At 40.7% G+C, this 27,223-nt stretch overlaps 1 protein-coding gene across 2 annotated transcripts in view; it reads right to left on the reverse strand.

Moving 5' to 3' along the window:
* Window positions 1-7,914: 7,914 nt before the first annotated feature.
* Window positions 7,915-27,223, reverse strand: part of gorab (golgin, rab6-interacting) — an 86,222-nt gene continuing 66,913 nt past the window's right edge. Inside the window, exons 1-6 of one of the 2 annotated variants that reach the window (XM_023954415.2) lie at window positions 19,011-19,029; window positions 13,975-14,037; window positions 13,552-13,894; window positions 12,783-12,884; window positions 12,540-12,680; window positions 7,915-10,756 (exon numbers count right to left, since the gene is read on the reverse strand). In XM_023954415.2, coding sequence (XP_023810183.1) covers window positions 10,369-10,756; window positions 12,540-12,680; window positions 12,783-12,884; window positions 13,552-13,894; window positions 13,975-14,029 — 1,029 coding nt within the window. In that variant the 5' untranslated portion in view covers window positions 14,030-14,037; window positions 19,011-19,029 and the 3' untranslated portion in view covers window positions 7,915-10,368. Of the gene's footprint in view, window positions 10,757-12,539; window positions 12,681-12,782; window positions 12,885-13,551; window positions 13,895-13,974; window positions 14,038-19,010; window positions 19,030-27,223 lie in introns of those variants that run through there. The other variant, XM_078946195.1, reaches the window with a different exon arrangement.

Raw genomic sequence — 27,223 nt, forward strand, 5'->3', positions numbered from 1 at the left:
CATTGAATTCTTCTTTTCCTATTTGTCACTTTTGCATGTGTGGGTTTTTCCAGGGTCTCCGGCTTCCTCCCACCATCCAAAAACACGCTTCATAGGTTAATTGCTTACTCTAAATTGTCCCTATGTGTGAATGTGAGTCTGTATGGGTGTGATGTGGCTCTGCAACAGACTGGCGACTTGTCCAGGATGTCCCCACATGTGGCCGGCATGAAAAAAGAGCAAAAAAAACGTATTTCTGAACCAAAAACATCTCTTTGTCTGATGGCAGCAAAACTTCAGTACAGGAAAAAACGAATAGAACGAAATTTTTCCAGACAACCCCACGTTTTTTGTTTATTTACATTGTATTGTTTTGTACCGTAAATGTTTACATTTAATTTCAATTCAACCGCATCGGCGCGTCAGCCTAAATGCGTGGATGTTTGCTTGTCAAGTTAGTTGTCTCAAAGGGGGTTTCATCAAAATGCCCTAAATACCCCAAAATAAATCTGCATGACTCGTTCAGAAAATACTCAGTCATAACTTTCAAAGCTTGAGGAGCTTCATGAGGAAAAATGCTTGGTGTCATACAGCTGAAGCCTTTCTCTGAATATTCAGGGGTCCCGCGCCCCTGGCTGTCAGGGGACGCGCCCCAGTCCTGACTCCCACTCTGAGGGGGAGGAGGTGATGCCGTGGGGGAGGGGGAGGGGGGGGGTCACGTCTTCAGATGGCAGGAGGGGAGTCCAGGCTCGGAGCTGCCATCGGCATCCCGTAGGTTCCAGCTCGCCCTCAATCTGGGAAAAGAACACTTGATGCCATCAAAGAGACGCAGATTGAATCCAGATGTGCCTCTCTCCGTCTTTTCCATGTATTTAATGAAGGCGCAGCGAAAGAGTAGACTTTTTCATCATTAGTTCTCCCCCCAGATTCCCTTTTCCTGCCTACAAGTCCATTGCGGTGCCAGCTAAGGCCAAATTGGAAAAAAAGAAGAGAAAAAGTAAAAAATAAAATAAAAAAGCCTCTACTCTCCACTCAATTCCCCCTCCAGGATTCGTGATTCTTTGTTCAGAGCTACAAGAGAAAGTGACCCGCTAAAGTTAGTCTGCGGTCGGAGGAAAGGTCCAAACATCTGCAAGGAAAATGTCGAGCAGAGCCACTCTTCAGCTCCCAAAACAAGTAGGAGATGAGGTTTTTGCTGAAAAATAGAGTAATTGAACACAAAGGTTGCTGCCTCTCAGTTGGGTCTACGCTACCCCCACTGGAGAAAGGAAACCTAAAATATATAAAAACTAATGCCAGGTGAAAGCAGTGGAGGAGCTAGAATGCTTTGTATGGGGCGGGAGGGGGGTGGAAGTCGAACAGCATACAAATGAAAGGATCAAAACTACGCTTTTTAAACAGTTGTATGATTGTTATTAATATCAAAACAGCGGCTCTTTCAGCAAAGGTGCGATTTAAAAAAAAATCGTTGTCAATATTGACTCACAAATATCAGGAGGGGGAAACGCATTTTGCTGGGGGTTGGGGCTGCTGCCCCTTCGTCCCCTCGTGGCTCCGGCCCTGGGTAAGAGGCTCAAATGAAGTTAAACAGGTTCTTGTAGGGTGAGCGTGAACTTCAGTGAGGAATTTGGATCAAAATACTTAGTTTAGTCCAAAAGTTGAGCAAAGACAAGTAATCCAGTTTGCCGACAATGAAGGACGTCACACGTCTCCACAAAGCAAAACCTGGAACAAACACAGTTTGTAGCTGGGGTGTCAGCCTCCAGGCCTCGAAGGCTGGCATTATCTGCTGCTGATTACCTGGATCAGGTGTGTTTAGCCAATGAGGAGCTTCAGTGGCAGCTTAGGCTACGTTCACACTGCAGGGCTTAATGCTCAATTCGGATTTTTTGAAAAAATCCGAATTGTTTGCTAGACCGTTCACATTTCCAAGTAAATCCGAACTTTTGTGATCTCCAGTGTGACCGTGACACGACCCAAACGAGACCCGCATGCGCAGAAGCCAGAAGAATACTCAACGGTGAACGACGTCACTCGTTTGCGGAGCCAACGTTAACAATGGATGTCAACAACAGTGTTGTCAAAAGCGGAGCTCTTTTTGTAATATTAAATTTATTTTCACAAAGGAGCAGCCCAATTACAATCTTCTCATTTTAAGAAGGCATTGGAGTCGGGATCGTCTGTACCCACTGTAGTGGAAGAGGAATGTGTATGTGCTGGGGCCGCGCGCCCGCGTGTGTGCAAGCGCGTGCCGCGATAGAGAATAGGGGGGGGGGCAGTGTGGGCGCGCATTCATGTTGTGTGTTACGGAGGACGGTAATAAAAGAAGGTTTCCCCCAAAATAAATGCTATGGACTCTTTATTAACCCGTTCTGGAGAATCTAAGGATCAGAACAGGGAGGAGGAGGGGGATTGCCTGGGTCCCCCGCGCTTCTGAGCACGGTCAAAGGGGAGAAAGAAAAAAAAGTTATCGCGGTAAAGGTTCAACACCACGCTCTGCCATTTATCTGGAATTTTTTTCAAAAACCGCCCAGTTGCGATCAGAGCCCTGGAGTTTGGCCTGAAAAGAGCGATCAGCCCAAATATTAATCCAATCAGTGACCTCCCTTCCCTTCTACTGACTGATCTCAGCAGCATCGTCCACCATGGTTGATGTTTACGTTCTCGTTCCCGCCTACTTCAACGCAAAATGATGACGTTTGTTGCGTGTCGATGACGTACAGTTCGGAATCAAGTCGCCTGGCCGGTCAGACGGCGGTCGCAATTGAAAAGATCGGCTACAATTCGGAATCAGGCCGGCAAACCCACGGGGCCTGGGTCGCATTTGAAAAGATCGGATCTGTGTCATTCAGACTGTCATGAAAAGATCGGAATTGGGCCGCTTAGGGGCAAAAAATTCGGAATTGGGTCGTTTCAGCCTGCAGTGTGAACGTAGCCTTAGTTGTACCACATATAGATACCAACCCTTGAGGCCTGCAGTTTGAGACCTGTGCTAATCAAACTGGTCAAACTTGAACCTGTTTGGGTGAAGAAGGTCTGTTTTTGTCACGGAGGTTTAAGGGATCAATTTATTAGAAAAAAAAAAGTTTTTTTATCTTTTGTTGTTGTCATTCAATTTAAATTTTCAGAGGATTTTCCTGAAAAAAAATCTAGTATTTTATTGTGAAAAGCCTGAGCAACAAAGCAGGACAAGCTCAGATTTTTCCTGAATAATGTAAATTCAGCTCTTTTTAACTTGAAATCAAACTTAAATATTTTTTTTTAAATACCTTTTTAACAGGGGTCAGCAACCTTTTGGTTCACTTTCTTACTGACCAAAACCTACAGAGCCCCACTTTATTATATACAAAAATACACTTAATTTATTGGTTTTTGTACAGCCATTAAGATGTTTATTTATAAAATACGGCTTTTAAATTTATAATAATAGAATTATTACAATGTTCATATTTTTTACTTTACACAGCAGGTAATTAACCTTCCTTTAAAAAAACAAAACTCTCCATGTCTCAAATGAGATCCTCCTGCTGTAGCAGATTTACTTTAATTAAAATTTAGGAGAGTTGAGTCAAGCATGGCCTTTTCTATCATTTTCTATCATTATCATTTTCATCCTCATCATTTTTCTGAAGTCTTACTGTTAAGATCCTTTAAAAAATCCTTTAAAAGGTGAAACCAACCAGTAAAATTTACAAAAGTTCCTTTCAAAATGAATAATGATTGCAGCACAAATATGATTTTTTTTATATCATTTTCATTCTAAGCTCCAGTGGAACAAAACAATTGATCAAAGTTATGAATATTGTCTTTTTTCCACCTGGAAATGCTTCTTCAGAAAATAAATAGAGCCTATTCTTCAGTCACCTACTTAAAAACTACAAGACTTGTATGGCTTGTTTTTTTTTCATTCTTTCTTTTTATGTAACGGAAATTTACAAGTTGGTAAGAATGTTCTGACCTCAAGGTGGTCTTGGGGGGCGGGGGTCTGTTAACTGTTTGGTTCAGAGCCTCATAAACCTTTTAACCTTTGATCATTAAAAAAAAATCTAAATTTTGATTAAATTCTTTTTTTTCACAGCCTATAGGTTTTTTCACTCAAACATAAGTCCCATGCCAATATTTTATTTTGCTTTCTCTTCAGTCACAAAAATAAAAGCCGCTATGATTTAATGCGCACCTTGATTTTAGGAAAGGAGGAGGCGGAGGGGGCGGGGGCTGCGCCGCCACCCTGCCGCCTCTTCCACTGCTGTCCGGCGACCCCCCCCCCCCCCCCCCCCCCGCATTCCCCCCCCCCCCTCCGTCCTGTTTCATTTCCCTAATTGGGAGTAAATGCCCTCCTTGTTGACTCTTTGCATCCTGTGCAGGAATCAGGGGCCGCAGACACGCTCCCGCCTGATTACAGCGGCTGCAGACGCGCGCGCACGCACTCCCGCGCGCAGTTTGTTGATTGCGGTGCTGTCATGAAATTCTCTGCGCAGAAAATGAGCAAAAACGAGGCCTTCAGACTTCACACTAAAGGTTCATTTCAATGAAAGCAAATCGTTAAAACGGAAAGTGATCAATCAAAAATTAAAAAAGCAAAAATAACTAACGCAGTGAAAAGATATTTAAAAAGATATAAGGACGCGCGTGTCTGGTTTATGTTTTTTATGTTTTTTGTTTTGTTTTTTACAAATTGTTAGTTTGTTGAAATATATTCACCGTAAAACATCACACATTTGTTAGTATATATATATCATTAAGCTATTTTCTTTAAATATGAGCTTTGGTTACCTTTTTGCGTCAGTATTGATAAAAAATTGTTTAGCAAAAATATTTTCACTGTTGTTATTTTGATCTTCAAAGTGAAATAAGTTCAACAACTCATTTATATTTTTGTGTTTAACACATATTTTGTTTTCTGTCTTGTTTCTTTTTTGACAAATATTTCTGTAGTTATAGCCTATTTATTTTTACCAGGTTGTCGTGCTCTTTATATAGATTATTTGTTTATGAACATGTCTAAAATGTATTTTATGGAACTTTTAAGTGTTCTTTAAAGAAAAATAACTTAAAATTAACGTAATATAATATTTTTTTTCCCTTAAAATAAGACTTAAAAAAAACACATTTACGGATAGAAACAGATTCTGAAAGTTTTATTTTTTAAACCCAATTTGGATTAGACTTTTAGCGCCTTTTCTTCATGGGGTTGATCATCTGAAGGAGAGTTCAGATTCCCTCAGAACTTGACTTTCCTCTTTTTTTTCTTCCTTCTTTGGCTCTCAGGTTTCACAGTCTTTTTCGACCTGTCGAGGGACGCCAGCGCCACATAAATCACACTTTATTTTATAAAGCCTCTCAAAAGTCTGCGCACACGTGTTTCCTCCTTTTTTTTATTGAACTGCACACTACAGGAAACAGGAAAACCAACGGCTTCATTGGAACAACTAAGGTAAATAAATAAAGAAAACGCCCACAGTAATTTACAAAATCCCAGTTAACTGTATTCAAATAAACGAAAACAATTGGACACATAGAATAAAGGAAATAATTTGTATCTGAAAGGCAGTGAAGTCATTTTAATTGACTGAAATTATTCGGATATCTGCGCATGCTCCCTTCAAACTAGCTTTCCTTCCTCAATGTAAAAAAATGGGGTTTGTTTACTACTAAAACATATTTTTTATAGTTGACAGGATAAACCCATTTCATTTATTTATTTTTTTCCGATACAATAGATCAGGATTCCCATAATGCTTTGCTGCTTGGAATAAATTCCTGTTTTCTTTGTAGAATTTTTTAATCTTTCTCCCTACAATGCTTTGCGGCTGAGTGTAATTTTTACAATATAAAAGTATACATTTTTTAACAGAGTTGCTGCATTATTTTGAAGATTTGTTTCCACATCAATTGGCCTTTCTGTTGGGCTCTAGCTGTACTTTTACATTAAAGTGAGCAGGATCTCTGCACAACAAAACCCTGAAGGAGGAAGCTCGAATCTGTGGCGCTCTGGAGATGACAATCTAAAAGGATTGTTCCCTCAATTTAGTCATTTATGGCCACAAACAGCATTTTGTGGGCAGAAATGAGAATTTTGTGACCACAATTTACTATCAAATTGGTATTATGTGTGCATAAACTAGTATGATGTGCACATACCTATTATTAAATTGGTATTTTCTCTGCACAAATGAGCATTTTGCTCACACAAATTTAGCACTATGTGGACGCAATTTATTAATTGGTATTTTGTCCGCAAATTAGCATTTTGTATACACATATTAGCATTTCAGTATCATCAAGATTTTCAGACACGACATTCTGATTCGTGTGCAAAAAAGGCTAAATTTTGCACCAAAAAAATGCTAATATGCTCATGTATTGGTGCGAAATACCGCAATGCATTGAGTCTGAACAATGTTGGCCAAAAAATGTATTTTTTAATAAATGATTGTTGCAAAATGCTCATATCAATGAGATTTTTACTTTGTGAAATTGATGACATCATATTCGCCATTTAACCCTCGTGCTATCCTATGACCCCACCCTTACATTGACATGTTCTCCCTACCATGACAAAGGTGGATAAAGGTGAAGAGGATTTCATTTAATCCATGGACACCAGTGAAGATCTTAAATCATTGAAGAAAAAAGGTTCAGAGCACTGTCTAGTGGGTCTAGATGACCCAACTCCCAATGTTAAAGTGCCTAGGATAGCACAAGGGTTAAAAATAAAAAAAGTAGTGAGCATGGTGTCCGAATTGCTTTTAAAATCCAGGGCACAGATAGTCCTGCACTATATAGTCTTTTAGTAGTTAGAGGTTAGGGTGGGAATTTGGACAGAGTTTGTTTTTTTACTGCTTCCAACAAACTTAGGTTGGTCTTTTGGAAAAGCCTGGACACCAAACAAAAAAGGCATTTTGTTCGCCCAATATGATCCTCCTACCACTAAATGAAAAATGTCCCTTTATTCAAAAACCTCCAACAAATTTCTCCACAAACCCATACAAATAGTAGCTGCAAATGAAAAATCACCAAGTTACTTTTAACCATTCAAAAAAAAAAAATGTGGTAACCCAACCAAATGATAAACATCAGTGTAACTTAATCCAACTGAGAGAGGAGCACGATGGGGACTCTGTCTTCAACTGAATCCAAACATATAACATCTAATCATCTCAAAATTCGCGCGTATAAATCAGTAGGGATACATTTTGTCAAATCTGCTTTTCTTTTGAAGTTTTTTTCTGAACTTCAGGGGGAAATAAATGGTAAGAAATTTTTGACTGATTTTTTCTATTATATTTTTAAAAATGTACCAAACAAAATCAAACATTGGCATGAAATGGGAGGCTGCCCACTTCTGACAAATGAGTGACAAACCTTCTGACTACCAGAAATGCAAACGTGTCCTCTGTAGACCTGAATCTCTCCCAACCACTGCATACGACTAAATGAATTCCTCCCCATGTGGGGCTTTCTAATGATCACAAACGTGAAAGGGGTGGAGCTCTGGGAGTTGTAGTTTTTGCTGGATTAAAAACAAATAGACTGGTAGTCAGGAGGTTAAAGCAAGCTTGAGGTGACGTGGTGGGATCAGTGGTGCGGACTGGAGAACATCAAACGCTGACCTCCCTGGTTCTGCGGGGGATGGATGGATGGGACGCCGGCCGCTGACCCGCTCAGAGCTTCTGCCTCCCAACTAATTAAAGAATCTGCTTTTACGGCTTCTCCTTCAGACGGCCAGATGTGACCGGAGCGCTGTAAAAATCTCAAAGCGCTTTACTGCAACACACTTACTGCACTGTTAAAAGGGATTGGTGTGTGTGTGTGTGTGTGTGTGTGTGTGTGTGGGGGGGGGGGGGTGCTGTGGGAGATGCAGAGCGGCCGGCGTGTAAATTCCTCCAAGGGCCACAAACTTCACTCTTGCACGAGCACAAAAACACTCACAGACTCGTTTTACAGTTTATTTTAGCAAAATATCTCACTGCAGTTCACCATAAATATTTACCCCATTCAAATACAAACTAATAGGTCAGACTCTGCTGGAACGGTTCCGACCTACTGTCATTTATTATTTCTGACAGCTTGTTCCACTACACAGCCGGAGAAGGCGAGTCTGCAGCTCAAACCCAGCAGAGGACTCGCGACAAAAACCCATGGATGCTGCGAACGCATCCTCTTCTCCCTTCACATCCCATGTGATGAAGAGCCCGCAACATTGACTGTGTATGAGACCTGGACTGAGTGGCCCCTACCCCTGGTGCTCCAAACAGGAAGTACCTGCCGATCCTAAAAAGCAGAAATCCCAATAAACAGCTATTCAGCTGTTCTATTTTTCAGAATAACCATCCTTGCTCAGAAACCATTTTTTAACATGTTCTTACTAATCCTAATTTTTTTTCACGATTTTTTTCTTTATTGTAAGTTATATACCGACCAATCAGACGCCTCAATAGAAGTATGTGGTCTTATGGAAAACATTCAAAACATTTGATTGATAGAGTTCATGCAGCCCACTTTCATGAGGTAAGGGGTGTGGCCTTCCGACTGGCTCACGCCTGATTGGCGAGAAGGGTTGCCATAGAAACATTGACTCAGACCAATCACTGCTTACTGATGATTTCTGGTTCGAACATGGGGATGTTCGTATCTCCAATAAGGGCGACTGAATTAACTTCATGTTGTTGGAGCTAGATAGTAAGTCCTTTTCTGTGTGTTATGTCACACAGTCAATGCTTTTGGATGATGCTGGTCTGATGTTCGTCTGCAGCCCAACGGCTCAGGAGGAGGGGAGTTTGTGACCAATGAGTCCAGCTTCACAGGAGCTGCACAGATGAACCTGTAACTTGGTGCAAAACCTCGTTTAGATCTGCCTCAGGAGCTGAATTCTGGATTTTTAAAGCCTGTAACAAAAAATAATTGACTTTAAAGTCCCACTCCGATCATCTATTTATTTTCAAAGCGTTCCCAGTGGTGCCAAAATTTAAAAAAAAACTGTTATTTTCTAGGACATAAGTTCTGCAGAGCAGGAGTAGCTCAGTACAAATTTACCTCCGAGTTGTGGGGGGGGCTTTTGGTGTGGCGCAAGGCCCGCCCCCATTTCCCTTACTTGCTGCTGAGAGCTTACAGCAGGAAGCTTGTGACTCCCCCAGCGTATTTTCTAAGTGAAAAATAACATCTTTTTTTAAAACAGCATTTTTTAATCTGCTCATTAATTTATAACTATTTAAAATAAGAAATACTAGAAATCCAGTTTTGAGCTTCATTGTGCCCAAAAGATCATGTTAAATCCCAATTTTCTTGAGTCAGTTTTTAAACATGACTCCAAAACATGGAAACTGGTCAAAAAGTGACAGGAAAAAAGCTGCTAGTGTTCACATTTATGCCTAAACTTTGGGTCTTTCTTTAACTAGTGTCTTCCCAGTTTTCTGTAAATAAAGTTAGTTCGGCAGATATTTAGCTATGGCCACAAAAGGCATGCAATGCCCCTTCAAGAACTCGCTAAAGACAGTTGTTGAACGCCCATTTAGGCCATGGTGTTCACACTGGACAAGCAGGGAGGGGCTTCTTCTTCTTTTTCCACTGTTTACTAGCTCATGTCCGCCACCTACGGTGGAACAGGCTTGGTGGGAAATGTCGTAACGCTGAAAATCTGATGAATCTCGCTAAAGACTTTTTCTTTCACAGCCCTATTCCGATGTATTAAATAACTTGATGTCATTCAATTCAAGCTCAAACCGCAATTATTTATTTCTCCTCCATGATAATTCTCACGCGGTTGGCACTTCTGTGAATTAAAAGGGACGGCATCCATACATCACTACTACATCTGATTCCCTGATTGGTCAAAGTTTCGTACGTAGAGCCTGAAAACGGTCGTACAAACTTGCATAGTGACACCTGAACGCTGGAGCTTTTAACACGGAAGCCCAAAACGTGCATTTACATAGACCTTTCTTTTGAAAGTGGTCGCTTGAACGTGCGACGCAGAGGATGATGTAAACGTAGCTTAAGTAGCTCTTCTGGATGGATTTTAAAGTCTTGACCGGAAAATGACTGATTACAAGAAAAAGAAAAAATACTGAACTCCACGACACTTCTGGAGGTGTGTCCCATCTTAGAATAATAACAGAAAAATGGAGGAAAGCATGTTTGAGCGAGCAGCAGAAACCAAAGTTCAGGTTTGCAGGTTTGAGTGGAAGATCGATGACTTCAAAGGCTCCCAACCTGGATTAAATCTCCAAATCCATCTTTTTTCCACATCTACGTTGGTTTATTTTTGCTGTCCAACTTGCTGTGTTTGAAAAATATTTTTGTAAAGTAGAGGTTTGTTCTAAAAAAATAGATCTAAATAAAAAGGAAGATCCTGGAATCATAGCAGTGGAATGGTAATCTCTGTGAGCGTCAGGAGTCCACAGCTTCAGCGGGAACACAGTTCTCCTGTGGTCTGAACTCCTGCTCGGATGCCGCCTCCTTCTCAGTCTGCTCCTTTGAGTCTTTTGATTCCTGTTCCTTCGGCTTCTGCTTCTCAGAGGAGTCGCTTCCCTCTTTGGCTTTTCCCAGTGCTTCCTCTCCATTCCTCCTCCCCTCCTCTTCCTCCTCCTCCACCTCCTCCTCGGTGGCCTGCAGCTGCAGCTGCTGCATCAGCTCCTCCAGCTTGTGGGCTTTGCGCAGCTCGTTCTGCTGGATGATGGCACACAGGTGCTCCGTCAGCTGCTCCTTCACCTCTGTCTTCCTGTGCAGGTCCAGTTTGGCTGAAACGTACTCGGCCTCGGCCTTTTCGAAACGCTTCCTGAGACGAAACGGCAAAGAAACACGCGGCGTGATTGATTGAAGACACTAACATGCAGATCTTCTGGTTGTTAAGCTCTCGACGGTTCTTTGGACACTAAAGGCCCGTTCACACCGGGACGAATTCCGCCGGCGATTTTCGCCGACGTTTAACGCCTCGTGACTAAACAAAGGGTACCAATGAGAGTGTGCACACCAACGCGAAAAAACGCCACGCGTCAAAGCGTCAAAAAAAAAAACGCCTCGGGTTCGTTTTTTTTTTTGACGCGTTGCGTCGAAATCTATTCGACCAATGAGAATGGCACTTTTGCACACGTGTCTGGAGCTTCTGAAGTTACAGTAAAACACAACTTGGGGGCGCTCAAACACAAAACTGCCTTGCTGAGCACACATACCAGCGAAGAAGATAGACGCCAAGTAGCGTCTACACTGCCGCGAAGAAATAATCACGGACATTCTAAAATATTCCCGAACCAAGCACCAGTTGGAGCTACTGGTGCTTGAAATATTCATGTTTTCTTTGTATTATTCTGACAAGCGCGTAAATACTTGCTCTCTTCTTCTGAGTGAAAAGCGACTTTAAGAAGCGTAAAGTTGCGCAGCGCCACCTTGTGTACAGGAGTATTTCTGTTTACATTAAGCGCCATCTAATATCAGGGAATGAAATTGCATGTTTGCTCGGCTCGTCAGCGAAAATCGCCTGGGTGTGAACACAAAAAACGTGTCGAAAAACGCTGGCGAATAACGCCTGGCGAATATTCGTCCCGGTGTGTACGGGCCTTAAGGTTGTTTTTGCCTTTTTTTTGCCCGTTACAGCCGCAGAAAAACTCTTCAGAAATCAGCACAATCGGTTGTTGTATACAAATAAGTGATCTGGTATTTATTATTATTATTATATTAATCAGTGCTATATATTTCAGGCTTCTTAATAAAAATAAATACTCTTCTAAACGTTTGCGTATCATGAAAGGATCAAAACCTTTTACTGCTGAAAGGTGCAGCAGAATACGGAACTGGTTTGAGCAGGAGGCGCACAAAAAAAGGTTTAGTTAAGTTAGCGAGATATTCCCAGATTCCGATTTCCGGGCTCAAAAATTCTTAATAAATGTTAAAAACTGACAGCAAGTGTTTTCTATTGGTTTGTCTTAACGCAAACAACAAAAGAACTGAGAATTAAACAGAGACGACTCCCAAGGGACCATCCACAAGCTCCAGAAAAAGTGATAAAAAAAAAAATCAATAATGTCTCAAAAACAATCAAAACTAAAAAATGACGCCATGGCTAATCATTATCATCATATTTAAGTGTCAAAAACGATTTAAAAAAAGAAAATCTTCATACATTTTTAACAGAAATGAATCACATTTGATAAAAAAATGTTACTAAAACTACAGTCACCACACTTTTACACATGACAATTATCACCTATTTTTTATAGTTAAATATTTGTTTCTAGTTGATAGTTGGACTATTTTGTACTTGATTGGTTACTTTACAGAAGTGCTCTGTTTTAGTGTTCAATGATAGAAGAGCTTTAATAAAATAAAAATGTGGGACAACCTGAATCCGTTTATTAAATTGGTGTATTTATTAAATGTTTCATACAAGTATCTGATTGGGATTCGGTATCGGCAGATACTCAAAATCCAATGACTTGGAATCAGGTCGGGGCCCAATTAATCTGATGGAGACATCCCTAATGTATGTGATGCCCTGAATCGGGAATGTGAAGGTTTGAGGGCAGCAGAAGTGTCCTTTAGGACCTCAGGTGGGTTGTAGGTACCTGGCAGAGCTGTAGTCCCAGCTGGCTTGCTCGATCTTCCCCCTGAGGATGCCGATGTCATTGGACACCATGTCGTCGAGCGCCTGCAGCTCCTTCTGAATCCTCTTTAGCTTCACGGCCTCAGCTTGAGTCTGTTTGGATCTGCAGTAGATGGCGAACAAGCGCAAGTTTGCTTCAGATCATGGCAAATCTTTTTTGTTTTGTTTGACACTAAAATGTTTAAGTGAAATAAACGTTGCTCACTTCTCAGCAATAGTTTTTGCCAGCAGAGCTTTTTTACGTTTGTTCTTCTCTTCGATGAGCTTTTGATCCTGCTGCAGTTGCTCCAGGCGCGTCTTTTCTCGTCTAGAAAAAGACACAAAAAACGTGTCAGAAACTGCAATCAACACAGGAGAAGAGCTGAATCACTATACAAGATAAAATCAATCTCAACGATCCACCGTAAGAGCAATTTCCCTGCATCCTCATTTTCCAAAACATCTGAGGAAGCGTCAAACAGAAAAAACGTGAATATTTTCTAAACGGTTTGTTTAGATTTTTTTTTAAACTGTAAAGAGTGACAATAATTATACAAAAACCCGTAATATTTTTTGCCCTTTGCTATAGAATTGTCCACAAATTTTTCATGAAAGTGTGATCAAGCTGATCAGTGTGAAAAGACTTTATGTAAAAGATGTTGATCTGTGCCAGAAATCTTAGGAGTTCCTCCAGGAATTCTTTATCATCAGATTTCAGCTTTTATTTTGGTAAACTCACATTCGTGTTGGCGGTTAGTGCATTTACCAAAGCCCCTGATCTGCAACATGTAAAGTCCCACTCCGATCATCTTTTGATCTACTGTAAAAGTGTTCCCAGTGGTCTTTTAATTGTGATTATGCTGTTTTTAGCCAAAATCGTGTCGTTTTTTAGGACATAGTTTCTGCAACAGTAGTTCATTAGAAATATGTCTCCGAGTTGTGGCTGCAACAAAAAAAGTTGTCATGTTGGTGCAGGAACAAAAAGTCGTACTAACACTTCTGCCTCCTGTTGCTCCAGCTCTTTGACTGCTGGGGTCTCCTCCTCTGCAGTCACGTGATGGTTCTCATCATGAGGTTGGATTGCAGCGGCTTTATTCGGACCGTCCGGTCTGACGGCAGGAGCAGCAGCAGCAGAAGGTCCTGACCCGGCGGCGGGCTGAACCTCCTCTTTTGGAGGCGGCTGTTGGAGCTTCTGCTCCGCCGGAAGGGCAGCGGTTCCAGCCTGAGTGCTCTTCTGAACGGACAGTTGCAGGAGCCTCTCACGTTGCAGCTGCTGTCGACTCCGGCTGGAGGAAGGCGTCTTCCGAGCGGGGCCGGCTGCTGCGGCTTTGGCCGAGTCTGGGAATGAAATGAATGCCGGTTTGGTGAATGGAGTTCAGGAAGAACCGGCTCTGCCTTCGCCGTATTAATACCGCTACCTTTCTGCTGCATCCTCCGCAGCTCCTCATCGGAGAATCCCGCCCAGCTGCTCATTTTGGATCCTCACACATTAAAGAAGCCAGCGAGGGAGAGAATGTGTAATAAAGTTCGGTAAAAACCCGAAATTCTGACCAAAATTTACAGAAACTCCTGAAGAGTCTGCCATGATTGTTTATGAATGCCACGTCAAGGACCCTAACAGGATTGTCTGGATTTACGACCAGAGATTTGCCTGAACAAAAAAAAAAAGCAACATGTATAAATCTAAACGCAGAGGTGAAACGATGTAATTTCCCTATTCAAATGTATATATAAATTAAAATCAAAATAATTAATGCATTTTAAAATCAAAATACATCAATAATAGTGACCACTAATGAACACAAAAATATGGCAATTTTATCAAAGCCTTTCCTAAATAGCCACCGACCTCCTATTTGTTTTTGTTTTTTTCAATAATTCTTTTAAAGAAAGCCTCGCGGGCATTTTCAAACACCATACTAGTAAAACTAGAAAATAAAAAGGGACTCACGTAAATGACAAATATATTCCAAATTTTGTTTAAGTTTTTCTTTTTTTAATGATTCAATTTTACTTTGGAAAGGGAAGGGGCGTGTCAATATGGACTAAGTTTTGTCTCTCTTCTTGTTTGTGAGAAGATCAATATAGACCTTCAATTAGATTTAAATCAAATGAATGCAAAAACAAGAAAAACTATTTCATGCTTGAATTCACATTCATACAATCGAGTTTTAGAGCAATAAAAAAAAAGTATATTAAGAGATTTACAATCGTAAATTTACAAGAAAAAATCTCGTAAAGGTAATGTGCGTTTAAGAACTTGCTAAACACAGTTGTTGAACGCCCACTTAGGCCTTGGTGTTCACACTGGACAAAGGGAGGGGCTTCTTCTTCTCTTTCCACTGTTTACTAGCTAATGTCCACCACCTGCAGGTGGCAGACATGGCTTGGTGCGAAATTTTGAAGCGGTGAAAATCTGATGAATTTTGCTAAAGGCTTTTTTCTTTCACAGCTCTATTCCGATATATTAAACTTGGTGTCATATGATTCCGTTCAAGCTCAAACCACAATTATTTATTTTTCGTTCATGATCAATTTTCAAACGGTTGGCGCTTCTGTGAAATGAAAGGGACGTCATCCATACATCATTACTTTTCCCAAGAAAATATAGATATTCCTGGACTTAATTTTGTTTTTTATTTTAACTATTAAACCATTTTTTTTCGAGGGGGGTTCTGAAAAGAAGAACTTTTTTTTTTATAGAGACAACAGTCCACAGACAGGCTGTCTATGAGAGGCCATATAAAATATAATACATACTTTTTCATGTTTGTAGTACACAGACAAACAGCCTTGTAGTTGACTGTCTGGCTGGAAACCCTCAGATAAATTCTGCTGCCCTTCAGTGGGATGTTGTCTGTGGTTGGAGCTTTCTTCTTTCAAAACAACCCTGTGCAGGCGATTAACAGTGTCACGTGTCACTACGACAACATAGGGAAGAACCCCAAAAGAGGAGGAACGAGGGACAAGGTAAGAGCGTGTGTCCCAGGCCATGTCTTCCCATTATGGCTGAAGATGGAACTATCTGTTTGCATTTTCATGTTTGATTAAAAGAAAATCTAAAGTTACTTCCACAAAGTGAATGTTGTTGGAAGGCTGATTACAAAACTCCTAAAAATCCTCTGACCAAAATGACCCTTGAACAATAACATTTAGACTTTTTTTTACGTTACAAACAACATTGAGAGTTAGTGTAGTCACAGTAATGTTTGTTTTAGCACTATGAGTCTGTTTTTTATGTGTTGCAAATAATGTTGGGTGTTATACTAAATACGGAAACGGAAAATATATGCTCTTTTATTTTTTTTCAGTCTTGGGGACAGACTTTAGAAATTTAGTCTGCAAAATAAAGAGACGCTAATTGAAGTTGACCAATTATCCAGTGTTTTAACATCATTTTCCATGCCTCCTTCATGTACTTAAAAGGCTGCCTGAGGGTCAGAAGGGCCAGAGGTTAATTAAAAACCACTTCATGCTAAATCTGCATGAAATTTAAGGGGTTACATGGCAGAGTCCAGGAGAGTGGTCTTTTCCTGCTCTGTATTCCGTTATTTAGGTCACTTTTGAGAACATAAAAATAGCGGGTTGTTTTGTTTTAAACTATTCCTTTAATTTTACTGAAAAATGTCAAAATTCATTTCTTATTGTGATTTTGTCCCTTTTTCCCACTGCAGGGGAGCGAGAGTGCTTCCAAATTCTGGTTGGCTTGTCTGTGCTCCTGTACTTGGCTGTGGACCTCGTCTCGTGCACCCAGCCGTCCCCCAGTTCCATCTGCACCGGACGACAAGAGGACATCAGTCGCTGCTCCCGTACGATGTGGGTGGGGCCAACTGACAGCAGGACTCTTAGCTGGGAAGGTTGTGTGTAGGCTCTGCCATGATTGACCCTTCATTCTATGTGCTGTGGTGTTTTCGGGTGTTTATTGTTTCCATCTATTTTAACAGTATATTTCTATTTATGAAGACTTCTGTGTTTGTTAAAGTGCCTGTCTCAGCTTTCGGTGTCGAAGACTCCTGCGCTCAATAACATATTTTTTAGTGTTCTGGTGGCTCCACTCGGCAATTTGGGGAAACCATAATCCCACATTCGTTTAAGTCCAGAAAAACGTTAGTCATATGCACCAAATGCATGGGTTTTTGGGTTGTAGGGGCACGTGGAGGGTCGGACAGATCTTAAGAAGAGAACAAGTATGTTTTGAGGCTTGTACGGTCACCTTAAGGGACGTCATGAAAATGGAATGTGCAATTGTCATGTGTGTGGTATCGTGGAGTATTCCTACAGTAAATATAATACGCATGCACTTATGATGTCCAGATGATGCTGTTGCAGATTGCCCTAATGCCACACTGTGGCCCAGTGCTTCTCAATTATTTTTTGCCAGGCCCCCTAATCCCTCCCCCCCCCCCATACCACAGGTTAGTATCAATAAAAATTGTGTAACTCTACCTAAAATTGTATTTTCTAACAATAACAAAAGAAAAAAGCAATATAAATACACTTTCAACAAATATAACACTTAATTAGCCACACAGAAACCCTGTTATAGTCTAAAACAGAAAAGAAGCTTAAAGTGCCTGAAATAAAACAATCTGTCAGTCCTTATTTAAACTAGAAACATTTTGACCAACTGAACCATTTGATCCTGAGAAAAATAATTCAATTAATAAATAATATTCAATGTAAATTGATCTTAAACATTAACACAGCAGCACCAATATATTTAACATTTTTAGTCTGAAGAAACGGGTAAAAAACATTGATTTTTTTTTTTTTTTTTTCTAAGTGATGGATTGTTTATTTCTGATCTCATACAGTGCAGCTGTTTTCCTGCATTACCTGCTGTCTTTATGTCAAATACTGACACCAACTAAACCACAGGCAGACAAAGAATACATTTATGGAAAATAAAGACACATCATAAAAATGTCTACAATAGTTCATAAAGAATGACATTATTGGCATGAGCTGAGTCATCTAAAGGCACGCCATGATCCTGGTGTTGCGAAATCCAGGCAGCGCTTGCAGTGCTCCACATGCCCCGTTTCACCTGGCAGCCTGAGCCCACTACCCGTACCCTTTCATTCTCACACACGCAGCCGCGTGTGACAGGAGACGGGAACGTGCAGCTGCAGGGACGGTAATTCACAGTTTCAGGCTGTTACAAACTCTGTGATGGAACAGATAATGGGAAACCAATAGTGGACCAGATTATTTTCCAGGCACTGAGCCGCTGTCACACCCCCCCCCCCCCCCCCCGTTAAATTTGCGCCCCCTACAATTGCCCGTATTACCTGTGCATAAAACCGCCACTACTGCGCGCCCCCCCTGGCATCGCATTGCCCCAGTATTTGAGAAGCACTGGTGCAGCCTATGGATGGGCAAGTCCAGGCTTCGAGGGCTGCATTCCTGCATGTTTTTCAACAAATCCTTTTCATGTCTTAATTAGATGACACCTGTACCAGGTAGTCAGTCATGAGTAGGGCTTGGATATCTTTAAATCATGCAGACACACCAGCCCTTGAGGCATGGAGTTGCCCATCCCTGCTCTAGTCATTAGTAAGGGGCAAGTAGTGGACTCTTATAGACTGCATGCATGAGGTAGAGATACCCAAGTGGGCCTTGAACACTCATAGGATGCCCACACAAGCTACACTCTGTCTAATTTAATAATTTCTTACATACTGCCTGCAAAGAGTTTGAAGGGTCACACTTATCACTTGAAAACTTACGGGCTCTGTGTGCAGGGTTTTGAGGGTTGATCAAATGTAAAATCTGTCCGACGTGCCTCTGTCTCACCTGTCCACTATGACCATTCACTCGCAGCAACCCCACAGAACATTTCCATGAACATTTTGGCTCTACGGGCTCACCAAGTGCTCTACGACCATATTTTATTTGGGTTTCATCCAGGTTTGCCCATTTTTTGCCCATATCCACCAGTAAGGGCAGTTGTGACTAAGGCTTCAAGGTACATACACACATGTGGCGCATGCAACAACACGCAATATGCTGGATTATGAACATGCATTCAACCAGTGGTATTCACACTGGACAAGCAGGGAGTGCAGGGGAGGGATTTTTTTATTGTTTACTAGCAGCAGAAATAGGCAAATATTAATTTCTCCTTCATGATCCTGTTTACAATGGTTGGTACTTCTGTGTTGTGAAAAGGACGCTACACAGAAAACACTACCAAATCCACAAAACCAAATCCGTATCCCTGATTGGTCAACGTTCAGCTATGTTACCATCAGTGACGTGCGGTGAGGTTAATGGCTGGTGAGGCACTGACGTCATCAGTCAGATTTACAAACATGAACCATACTGAGTAACTTATTCACCATTTAATTGACAACAGTTAACGTGTTTTGTTTAAAATATCATTTCAACGTGTTTTTTTTTTCATATACAAACTGCAGCACAGAAAAAAGCACAAACGTTATTATCATCTTACCTTTACTTGTAAATAAAGTCCATACGCCGCTCCTTCTGAACAAAATGACTTGCCGCTTGCTATCACTTATTCTATTGTTTTTTAGCGTCATAATCTCAGGGCTCACCGGCGCCCCCTAACATGAGGCACAAGAACGTCTGGCCTCACCCAGCAGCTTTTTTTTTTTTTTTTTTTTTAACTTGTCCTGTCCAACAGCTAGGCAAACAGATGAGAGCTGAGGGCCTCTTGTGTTGGACATATTTTATTTTAACAAGAGCAGCTTTTTTGCCGGCGTTTAGCGCTCAGCACAAGAAATACGTCCCTCACATACAGTTATTTATAAAAACAAACACCGTACATCATATACATCTGCTAAATTATGCAAACTCAGCTCATATAGTACAAGTCATTGAACCGACATACAGAGCGACAGCAGTACCGTCTGACTGCATAGGTATTGCGCAATCCAAGGTGAGGCTCAGCGGGCTGGTGCCTCATCGCACGTCACTTAGTATCTGAACGGCAAATGAGGAAATTCAGCGATTTTGAAAAGAAAAAACACCCACAAATGGTACATTTAAATGGAAAATGACTGAAAAGCACAAATTAATGATTAAATATAATAATTGAATTTATTTTTTCTCTTTTCTTTCCCATAATGACAGGTGAGGCACAGCCTCACCTGTCATTATGCACGTCACTGGTTACCATGATCTAACAGTCATGGTCATGAAAAGGTTGATGACCTTGAACTGGTTGAACTTCCAGGGCACGAAGAAACCGCCTGATTTATACGTTGCTGGATTTAAAAATGTGTTTAGTGTCAGCTGAACGCGAAAGTTCTAGATGCAGAAGCCCAGAATTCAGGTTGACATCCGTTTACATAGACTTTTCATTGAAAGTGGCCGCTTAAACATGAGTCGACACAGGCGGTGTGTGTAGGTGCTTTACGTAATCACACAACTTCAGGAGTGCGTGCTACATTCCTTATTTTCACAACTTCTTACTCCTAAACAAAATCATTTATTTGATTTGACTGACCCTCCATGTTTTCACCAGGGCTGTCTTAACCTCACAACAGGTTTCACTGCCACCTGCAGGGAGTTTATTCGGCGCGATGACGGCGGGTCTTTATTAATACTTCTTCAATAACAGAGAAAGCGCTTAACATCTCTTCGTGTGCTTTTTCTGGGACTATCACCTATTCATTTATACAAATTGACAGGCTGCAAGACTCGCCATTGTAGATGTGCCAGAACCCGGCACACAAAGGTCATTCATTGCTGTGTTCTATAACTGATTCCCTTTTATTCATTTCATTCACCTCACAAATCATTGACCACATGCACGCAGCTCCATTATATCATCACATCAGCCCAGGCTTTTTGCTCTGCGATGCTTTGAGCGGACGTCTTTTTGCTTCGGCCGTGCTGATGGGAAAAAAGCAATAGAAAAACAATGACCTCTGCTTGGCAACTGATATATACTGGCCCTCACATCTTTTTTGCATCTGGGGGCCAATTATGTGCGAGTTAAAAGGCAAAACACCTCGGGAGGGCATAAATCGCTGGCGGAGTGGAGACACAGAAAGCATGGAAGCCAGATGGCAGAGAAAGAGAGACGCTCACCGCCATGGTGTCGGGGAGAAGACGGGATGGCCTTGAAGTCCTGATTAGTGAGAGCCACATGGCTCATTAATGATTTGACCTGTGGGGCAGATCAGTTAAAGGTTACAGAAGTGTATAACCCCACCCCACCCCCAACCATGTATGAGGAGGTGACGGTGAAAGGAAAAGGTTGCCACACTGACTAAACCCAGTTCAGGAGTTCAAGGCTTCAGATCTGCAGTCAGACTGTTTGTGATGTTAACTATGAAGAGATCTCATAAATGTTTGGGATCTGAGAAAGTTTGTGTGGGAACATTTTTGAAGATTCAAACTAAAATGAATTTAAGTAAACACAATAATAATAACACAATGTTTGCAATAAAAACTGTTTTTTTTTTGGTGTTTTTAAAATTTTCTTGTAGCATTCTTTCTAATGATAGGGCAATATATAGAGAAAATAACTTTAATATTGCATTTATGAGAATTTTTTTCTCAAATTGTAGCAAATTAGGAGCAGACAAAAAAAATGCAAAAATTGTAGATGTTATGTAGAAAATACACTAGGTGGGCCACAAGCTCCCTGCTACACTCTATTATCATGCATCCACCTGTAGACAATTAGATTTATGTACGTCTCATCTGGTGAGGGGCTGTAATCTAGTGGGAGAGCATGTAAACAGATGGATGACGGGAAGTGAGGCGTGGGCTTACTTTGCGCCAACAGTCCCGCTCACAACTAAGAGGCACCTTTTACAATGAAACACTGCCGTTCTTTAGAAACTATGTCCTCGAAAATGACACCAGTTTGTTGGAGTTTAGCTCAATATAATAAAAAGACCACTGGGAACGATTTACATCAAACCCTAATTGGAGTTATACTTTAAAGAATGAGTGGCATGTTTATTGTATTTTGTGAATTTGTTTTAGATATTCAAATAATAAAGGAATAAAAATCATTTCAGCAGTATTTTAAATTGGTGGTTAACTTTAAGGTCTGTTGAGTGGTTTTGTTTTCCTTTTGATAATAATAATAATAATAATAATGGATTAGATTTATCTGCGCTTTTCCAGACGCTCAAAGTGCTTACAGTGTGTCCATTATTCATTCACTCCTCAGTCATACTTGGTGATGGTAAGCTACGGTTATAGCCACAGCTGCCCTGGGGCAGACTGACAGAGGCGTGGCTGCCAGTTCACGCCTACGGCCCCTCTGACCATCACCAGGATCATTCATACACATGCACACGCCAGTGGGGCCACACTGGAGGCAAGGAGGGTGAAGTGTCTTGCCCAAGGACACAACGACATTTGACTGGGGGGAGCGGGGATTTAACCGCCGACCCTTCGATCATTTGACAACCGCCTGATCCACTGCTGCCCCGTTTAAGGATGTTTTCACTTATCTTGAGGTTGAAATCATCAGAACAGAACTGCTATTAATGTTCTGTTCTGCCAATTGTCTTCATCGCAGCCTTTGGAAATTGCTACCACAGATGTTTCTATTTCAGTTTATTCGTACCCTCAGTTCTTACCAGGCCATGGTTTTGGCTGTTTTACATCAGATCCACTATGTTTCACTCCTAGTTTTTCCTGGTTTATGGTTCATTTTTGTCATGTTTGGATTTTTTTTTATCCCCATTTGGGCCCATAACAGAACAGCTGCATCTACCAGTATTTTTCCCACTATGTGTTCTTCAGAAAATGACTTAGCAACTCATTATAAGGAGATAACAACTGTTTTCTTATATGAATGGTATAAAATTACAACTCATCATGTGGAGGTAACAGAAATAAAATAGTTTTTCATTGGAGATCACTGACTGTTGCTAATCTTTTTCTCAATTTTGATATGAAAGTTGTTTCTTACTGACAAACTTTGCACTATTTTAGCCTGAGTTACACCACAACCATAGTAATCATTGATGAGTTGAATGAATGAACCGTTATGTTTTTCTACACTTTTCACTATACTGAGAAAATAGTTGTAGTTATTGTTTGGTTATAAACTATTGATTCATAATCTAAAGTAAATGAACAATTTTTCCCCCCCCTTTTTTTTGTCTCCCGTAGTATTTTGAACTACCTGTTGTAAATTTGTTGTAGCTTGGCCCCGGTGGTCATTTGCAGTACTGCATGGCACCTCACGGCAAAGACTCAGAACCAGGTAAATTAAAGATTCAGCTTTATTTTAAAAGGAGAGAGGCAGAACACAGCATGGAGAAGCAGCCATGAATAGACGGAAGCTCCAGTCAGAACAACACCATGAGAGGACTTCACTCACACCTAGCAACAAAGCATTTTGCTCCAAGACGAGCACAAAAGGAAAGATGATTGAAGCTGCAGGGGAGAGAGATTTCTGATACAAGCAAAACTGTTAACTACTATGCATTTCTCCCATCTGGTAACAAAGAATAATTAGTTTTTTCCCCCTTCATTTTCCTAAAAAAAAAACCAGTAAAATCACATGTACTAACAAGACTGGGTAAAAGTACAGTCAACGAACAGCCATAACAAAAAAATCTAAATCAATTTAAAAAAAAAAACTGGGGGAAAAGGCAACATACATAGAGGAGAACAGATGAATAAAGAAATGAGCTAAGAAGAGAACCAAACCAGGGGACACCAAATCCTGACATCACCAAAAAAATTCTGGTAACACTCAAGGTCAAATCTTTCCATTAGTCCCACAGATATTCCAACAAGGGGCATTTTTCTCAGTTTATAAGTGCTGCTCAAAATACACAGGTGTCAGTGGGTACAAGTTTAGTAAATACACAAGTGTACTTTTAGAGATTTTTTTTCAATTTTAAAATGTTTAAAACAATTAAAAGACTGTAAAAAATGGTGATAAAAATCATTAAAGACTTTCTGATTTCCTGATATTACTAAATATCTTTTTTAGATAATTTCAAACTTTCATAAATCTTTTTTTTTTTTTTACAAATTTTTATTTTTAACAACCAGGTTGTTTTTGTAATGTTCATACCCCACATGAATTGACTGGTTCTTTTGGACATTGGTGTGATGGACAAACGACTGAGGCAGCTTGCAGGGGCAGATGGAACAATCTGAAGTGATTGCAACATAACAAAAGAAGAAATGTAAGAAGTTCAAAACATACTGAGCATTGACAGAAGAGGAGTTGGAAGACCTCGGTGGAAACTGGAACACTTGGGGTTATAACACCCAAACTGGAAAAGTGGCTTCAACAAATTCCAGGAACAATATGTATAATCTCTGTCTAGAATAGTGCAGCACTAGGAATAGCTGAAATAGTAAAAGACCCTCAAGCAGATTAACTGTCAGGACAAATAAACGACTTATCTGAGAAACTAGTGGGCTCTACAGTCTTTAAGTTAAAACTAAAATATTTACATTTTAAATGTAGTGGAAAAAAGGTTGTATAACTCAAAAGTTTTACTTAAGTAAATTTAATTCCGAGTCCACCACCTCATTTTTACGACGGAGTATTAGGGCCACCAAAAAAAAAAAAAAATTAGAGCCACCAAAAAAAAAAAAAAGTAAAATTACGAGATTTTATCTCGTAAATTTAGGAGATAAAAACTCGTAAATTTAGGAGATAAAAACTCGTAAATTTAGGAGAAAAAAAGTCGTAATTTTAGGAGATTACAGTGGAAGTTAGCATGCAGAGCAGCAGGTGAACGCCGTGCAGCAGCAGAGCAGACCGACTAAACTTTGTTGAACAGGTGAGCTGAATGTTTATTGATAACGTTCCAAATGTCTGGAAGGTCATTTGTTTGATTTACAATTCATTAAAGTTTTATTTATTGATGGTTGGTTTGCAGGATCTCTGCAGCCCGATGAAGCCGTCGTCGGTGTCCCTGCAGCTGTTCGCTTGAATCCTTTCTTCACCAAAGACAAGACTCTACGTCTGTGTGACGCTTCCGTCACACAAAAGGAGGAGCACTTTTTTTGGCATTTTCAACGTTCCAAAGCTAATATAAAACACTATTTTCATTCCTCTTTATTGTTTTATGCTGAAACGGGACATTTCATCTGCAGGAGGGGGCGTTTGTAACACTGTTTACTTCCGCATTGGTGTTGGGATGACAGGTTCATGACGTAATGAGACAAATGAACTTCAGAAAATGTGAATGAAAAGGAGAATAAAGGCTGCAGCGATTGTCTACACCCAAACGTGTCTCTGAGCTCCTTATTTTACATATTAAACTCCGCTTTACTGACACTGAACCCCGGAAAGACTGCTACACGGAAAATAATCTGATTTTGAGTCGCCAAAAGGTTCAGAATCTCTTTGTTTTAAACCTATAATAATCCGGAAATGAAGCTTCACAAAAGGCTCCACATACTTCATCTTCAAGCTAGGTTCCGATAAACGGACAACTTCGGTGTTTTTTCCTTAATCTACGACTTTTTTCTCGTAAATTTATGAGATTTTAAGTCGTAAATGTATGAGATAAAAAGTCGTAAATTTACGAGTTTTTATCTCCTAAATTTACGAGATAAAATCTCGTAATTTTACTTTTTTTTTTTTTGGTGGCTCTAATTTTTTTTTTTTTGGTGGCCCTAATACTCCGTCGTACATTTTAAATTTCATAGTAATGGTAACAATAATTCAAACGATGGATCAAGAGCTTCCAAACCTGTTGAGTTTGAGCTAGTTTGACATAAAGAATAAAGTTTTGAAAAGATGGCTTCTAGTGGGGCTGCAGTGAGGGAGCTCTTCACCTTTGACCTCTGTGCTGTCCTCACAGTTCACAGTGCTCCATTGCTGAAACAGGAAGTGCTACAAAAACTATACAGGCACTGAAACGTTGAAAGCATCTAGAATAGTGAGACATATAATTGGCAAAAAATACAATAAAATGTATAATCCATGATTGGTCACAGGTCAACTGGTTTTACTTTTTGACGTGCATTCAGTGGACGTGCGTTTTGTAGGTAGAACCCAGGAACATACTTAAAAACTTGCACAGTGACTATGAGAGTACTGAACGCAGAAACTTTAAACGTGCCTTTAAATGCGTTTATGTAGACTTTTTACTAGAAGTGGTCGCTCAAACACCCATTTCCGAGCCTGTTGTGAGTGTAGCATAATGCTTACTGTGGAGTCAATAGCTCTATAGAGACCACCATTCTTAATTAAAAGTTACTTTAAAGCCATTTTAGCACTTAAAAAAAAAACTTCATCTAGCCCCACCTGTTGTGGTAAAATATTTTGAAATATTTACTTTATGAGTGTTCCTCACTGTTTATTACCCTCAGGGGGCTAGTGGAGGGCTCAATGTAGGTAGCAGCAGTACTGCTCAAAGGGTTTCACTGCCTCCTTCAAGCTTTTTGTCAGTGTTGCATCAACTTTCCGCCAAGTCCTCTTCAGGTTTTTGGAGAGACTTCTTGGTCTGTCTGAACTAAAAAGTCTTTGGTGTTCTCTCTAAGGAGTTGCACCTGGAAACAGGTCAAACAAGTTAAACAACGGCTCCCTGTCTCACCTGCAGCCCGTGTTTCTCTTGGCGATGAGGTCTGTGTGTGGAGCCCTTTGTGCAGGCAGCTGTTTGGACACCACGCAGGCGTTTCAACAGCCCTGACTTTCCGACGCCCAGAGTTCCTGGCTCATCCTGGGAGCTGCAGCCTCAGCGGAGGCGGTCAGGGCGGGGGTGCACCGCGGCACTGAGAGCTGGCCTGTCAGTTTGCATCAATGTAAAAACTGCAAACAGTCTGATGAGGCAGGTGCTCTGAAGGAGAGGGCTGAGAGGAGGGCAAGAAGGCCTGAGGGATGAGTGAGAGGTAGAACTAAAGAGGTGCATCTGAGGAGGCCCTTCACAGGCTTCTCAAACTAACCACAGATATGAACTCTTCTTGAGGTCGCTCTCTTGGGGCTGTTCATAACTTGGCGTGACGCAAAAGTTTGTGGAACTTCAGATGTGTAAATTCTAACCATGCAATCCTTGTGAAAGAGGTTCTGCAGGCGTTGGGCCCAAAGACCTTTATGGAGTTACCCGTAAAGCTCTTCATATGCTGTTGCAAATGCATGCAAAGATTTTTTGGCATTGCTTTTCAATGGATCTGTAGCTCTAACAGGCAAACAGTCTGAGAAAACATTCTTAAATTCCTACTCCAATCATCTTTTGATCAATTTTAAAAACCTTCCCGGTGTACTTTTAATTATGATCGTACCGTTTTTGCCAAAATAAAAAACCTGTGTTGTTTTCTAGGACATAGTTTCTGCAGAGCGGGAGGAGTTTAATAGAAACACACTAGACAGTCTGTCACAGGACCATGAGCTGGACCTATTGTGCTTACTATGAGATGCCCCGGGGGGCGAGCTGGCGGCCAGACAGAGAGCTGCTGCTAGATGGAAAGACAGCCTGCTTGGGCCTCTCGAACTTTGTGATATTTTTCTTATTTTCATCAAGACAATAATAAAAAAGGACCCCTGATTTTACTCTTGTTTTTTTTTTTCAGGATGGCAAGCCTTTAAACTCGGTCAGAGAGAGATGGGAAAACTGCGGAAGGGGCTATCTTTCAGACACAACAGTGGGAGAGAAGCTCACTGAACATGGAGAATCTAAATGATCTCAAACATGGAGACGTGATTACCGATATTTTTGTAGAGCTCTTCAAAATAAATAAAACTGATCTCTCAAC

This window comes from Oryzias latipes, chromosome 4, assembly GCF_053564925.1.
Source record: "Oryzias latipes strain Hd-rR chromosome 4, Olatipes_Hd-rR_3.1".
Classification (NCBI taxonomy): domain Eukaryota; kingdom Metazoa; phylum Chordata; class Actinopteri; order Beloniformes; family Adrianichthyidae; genus Oryzias; species Oryzias latipes.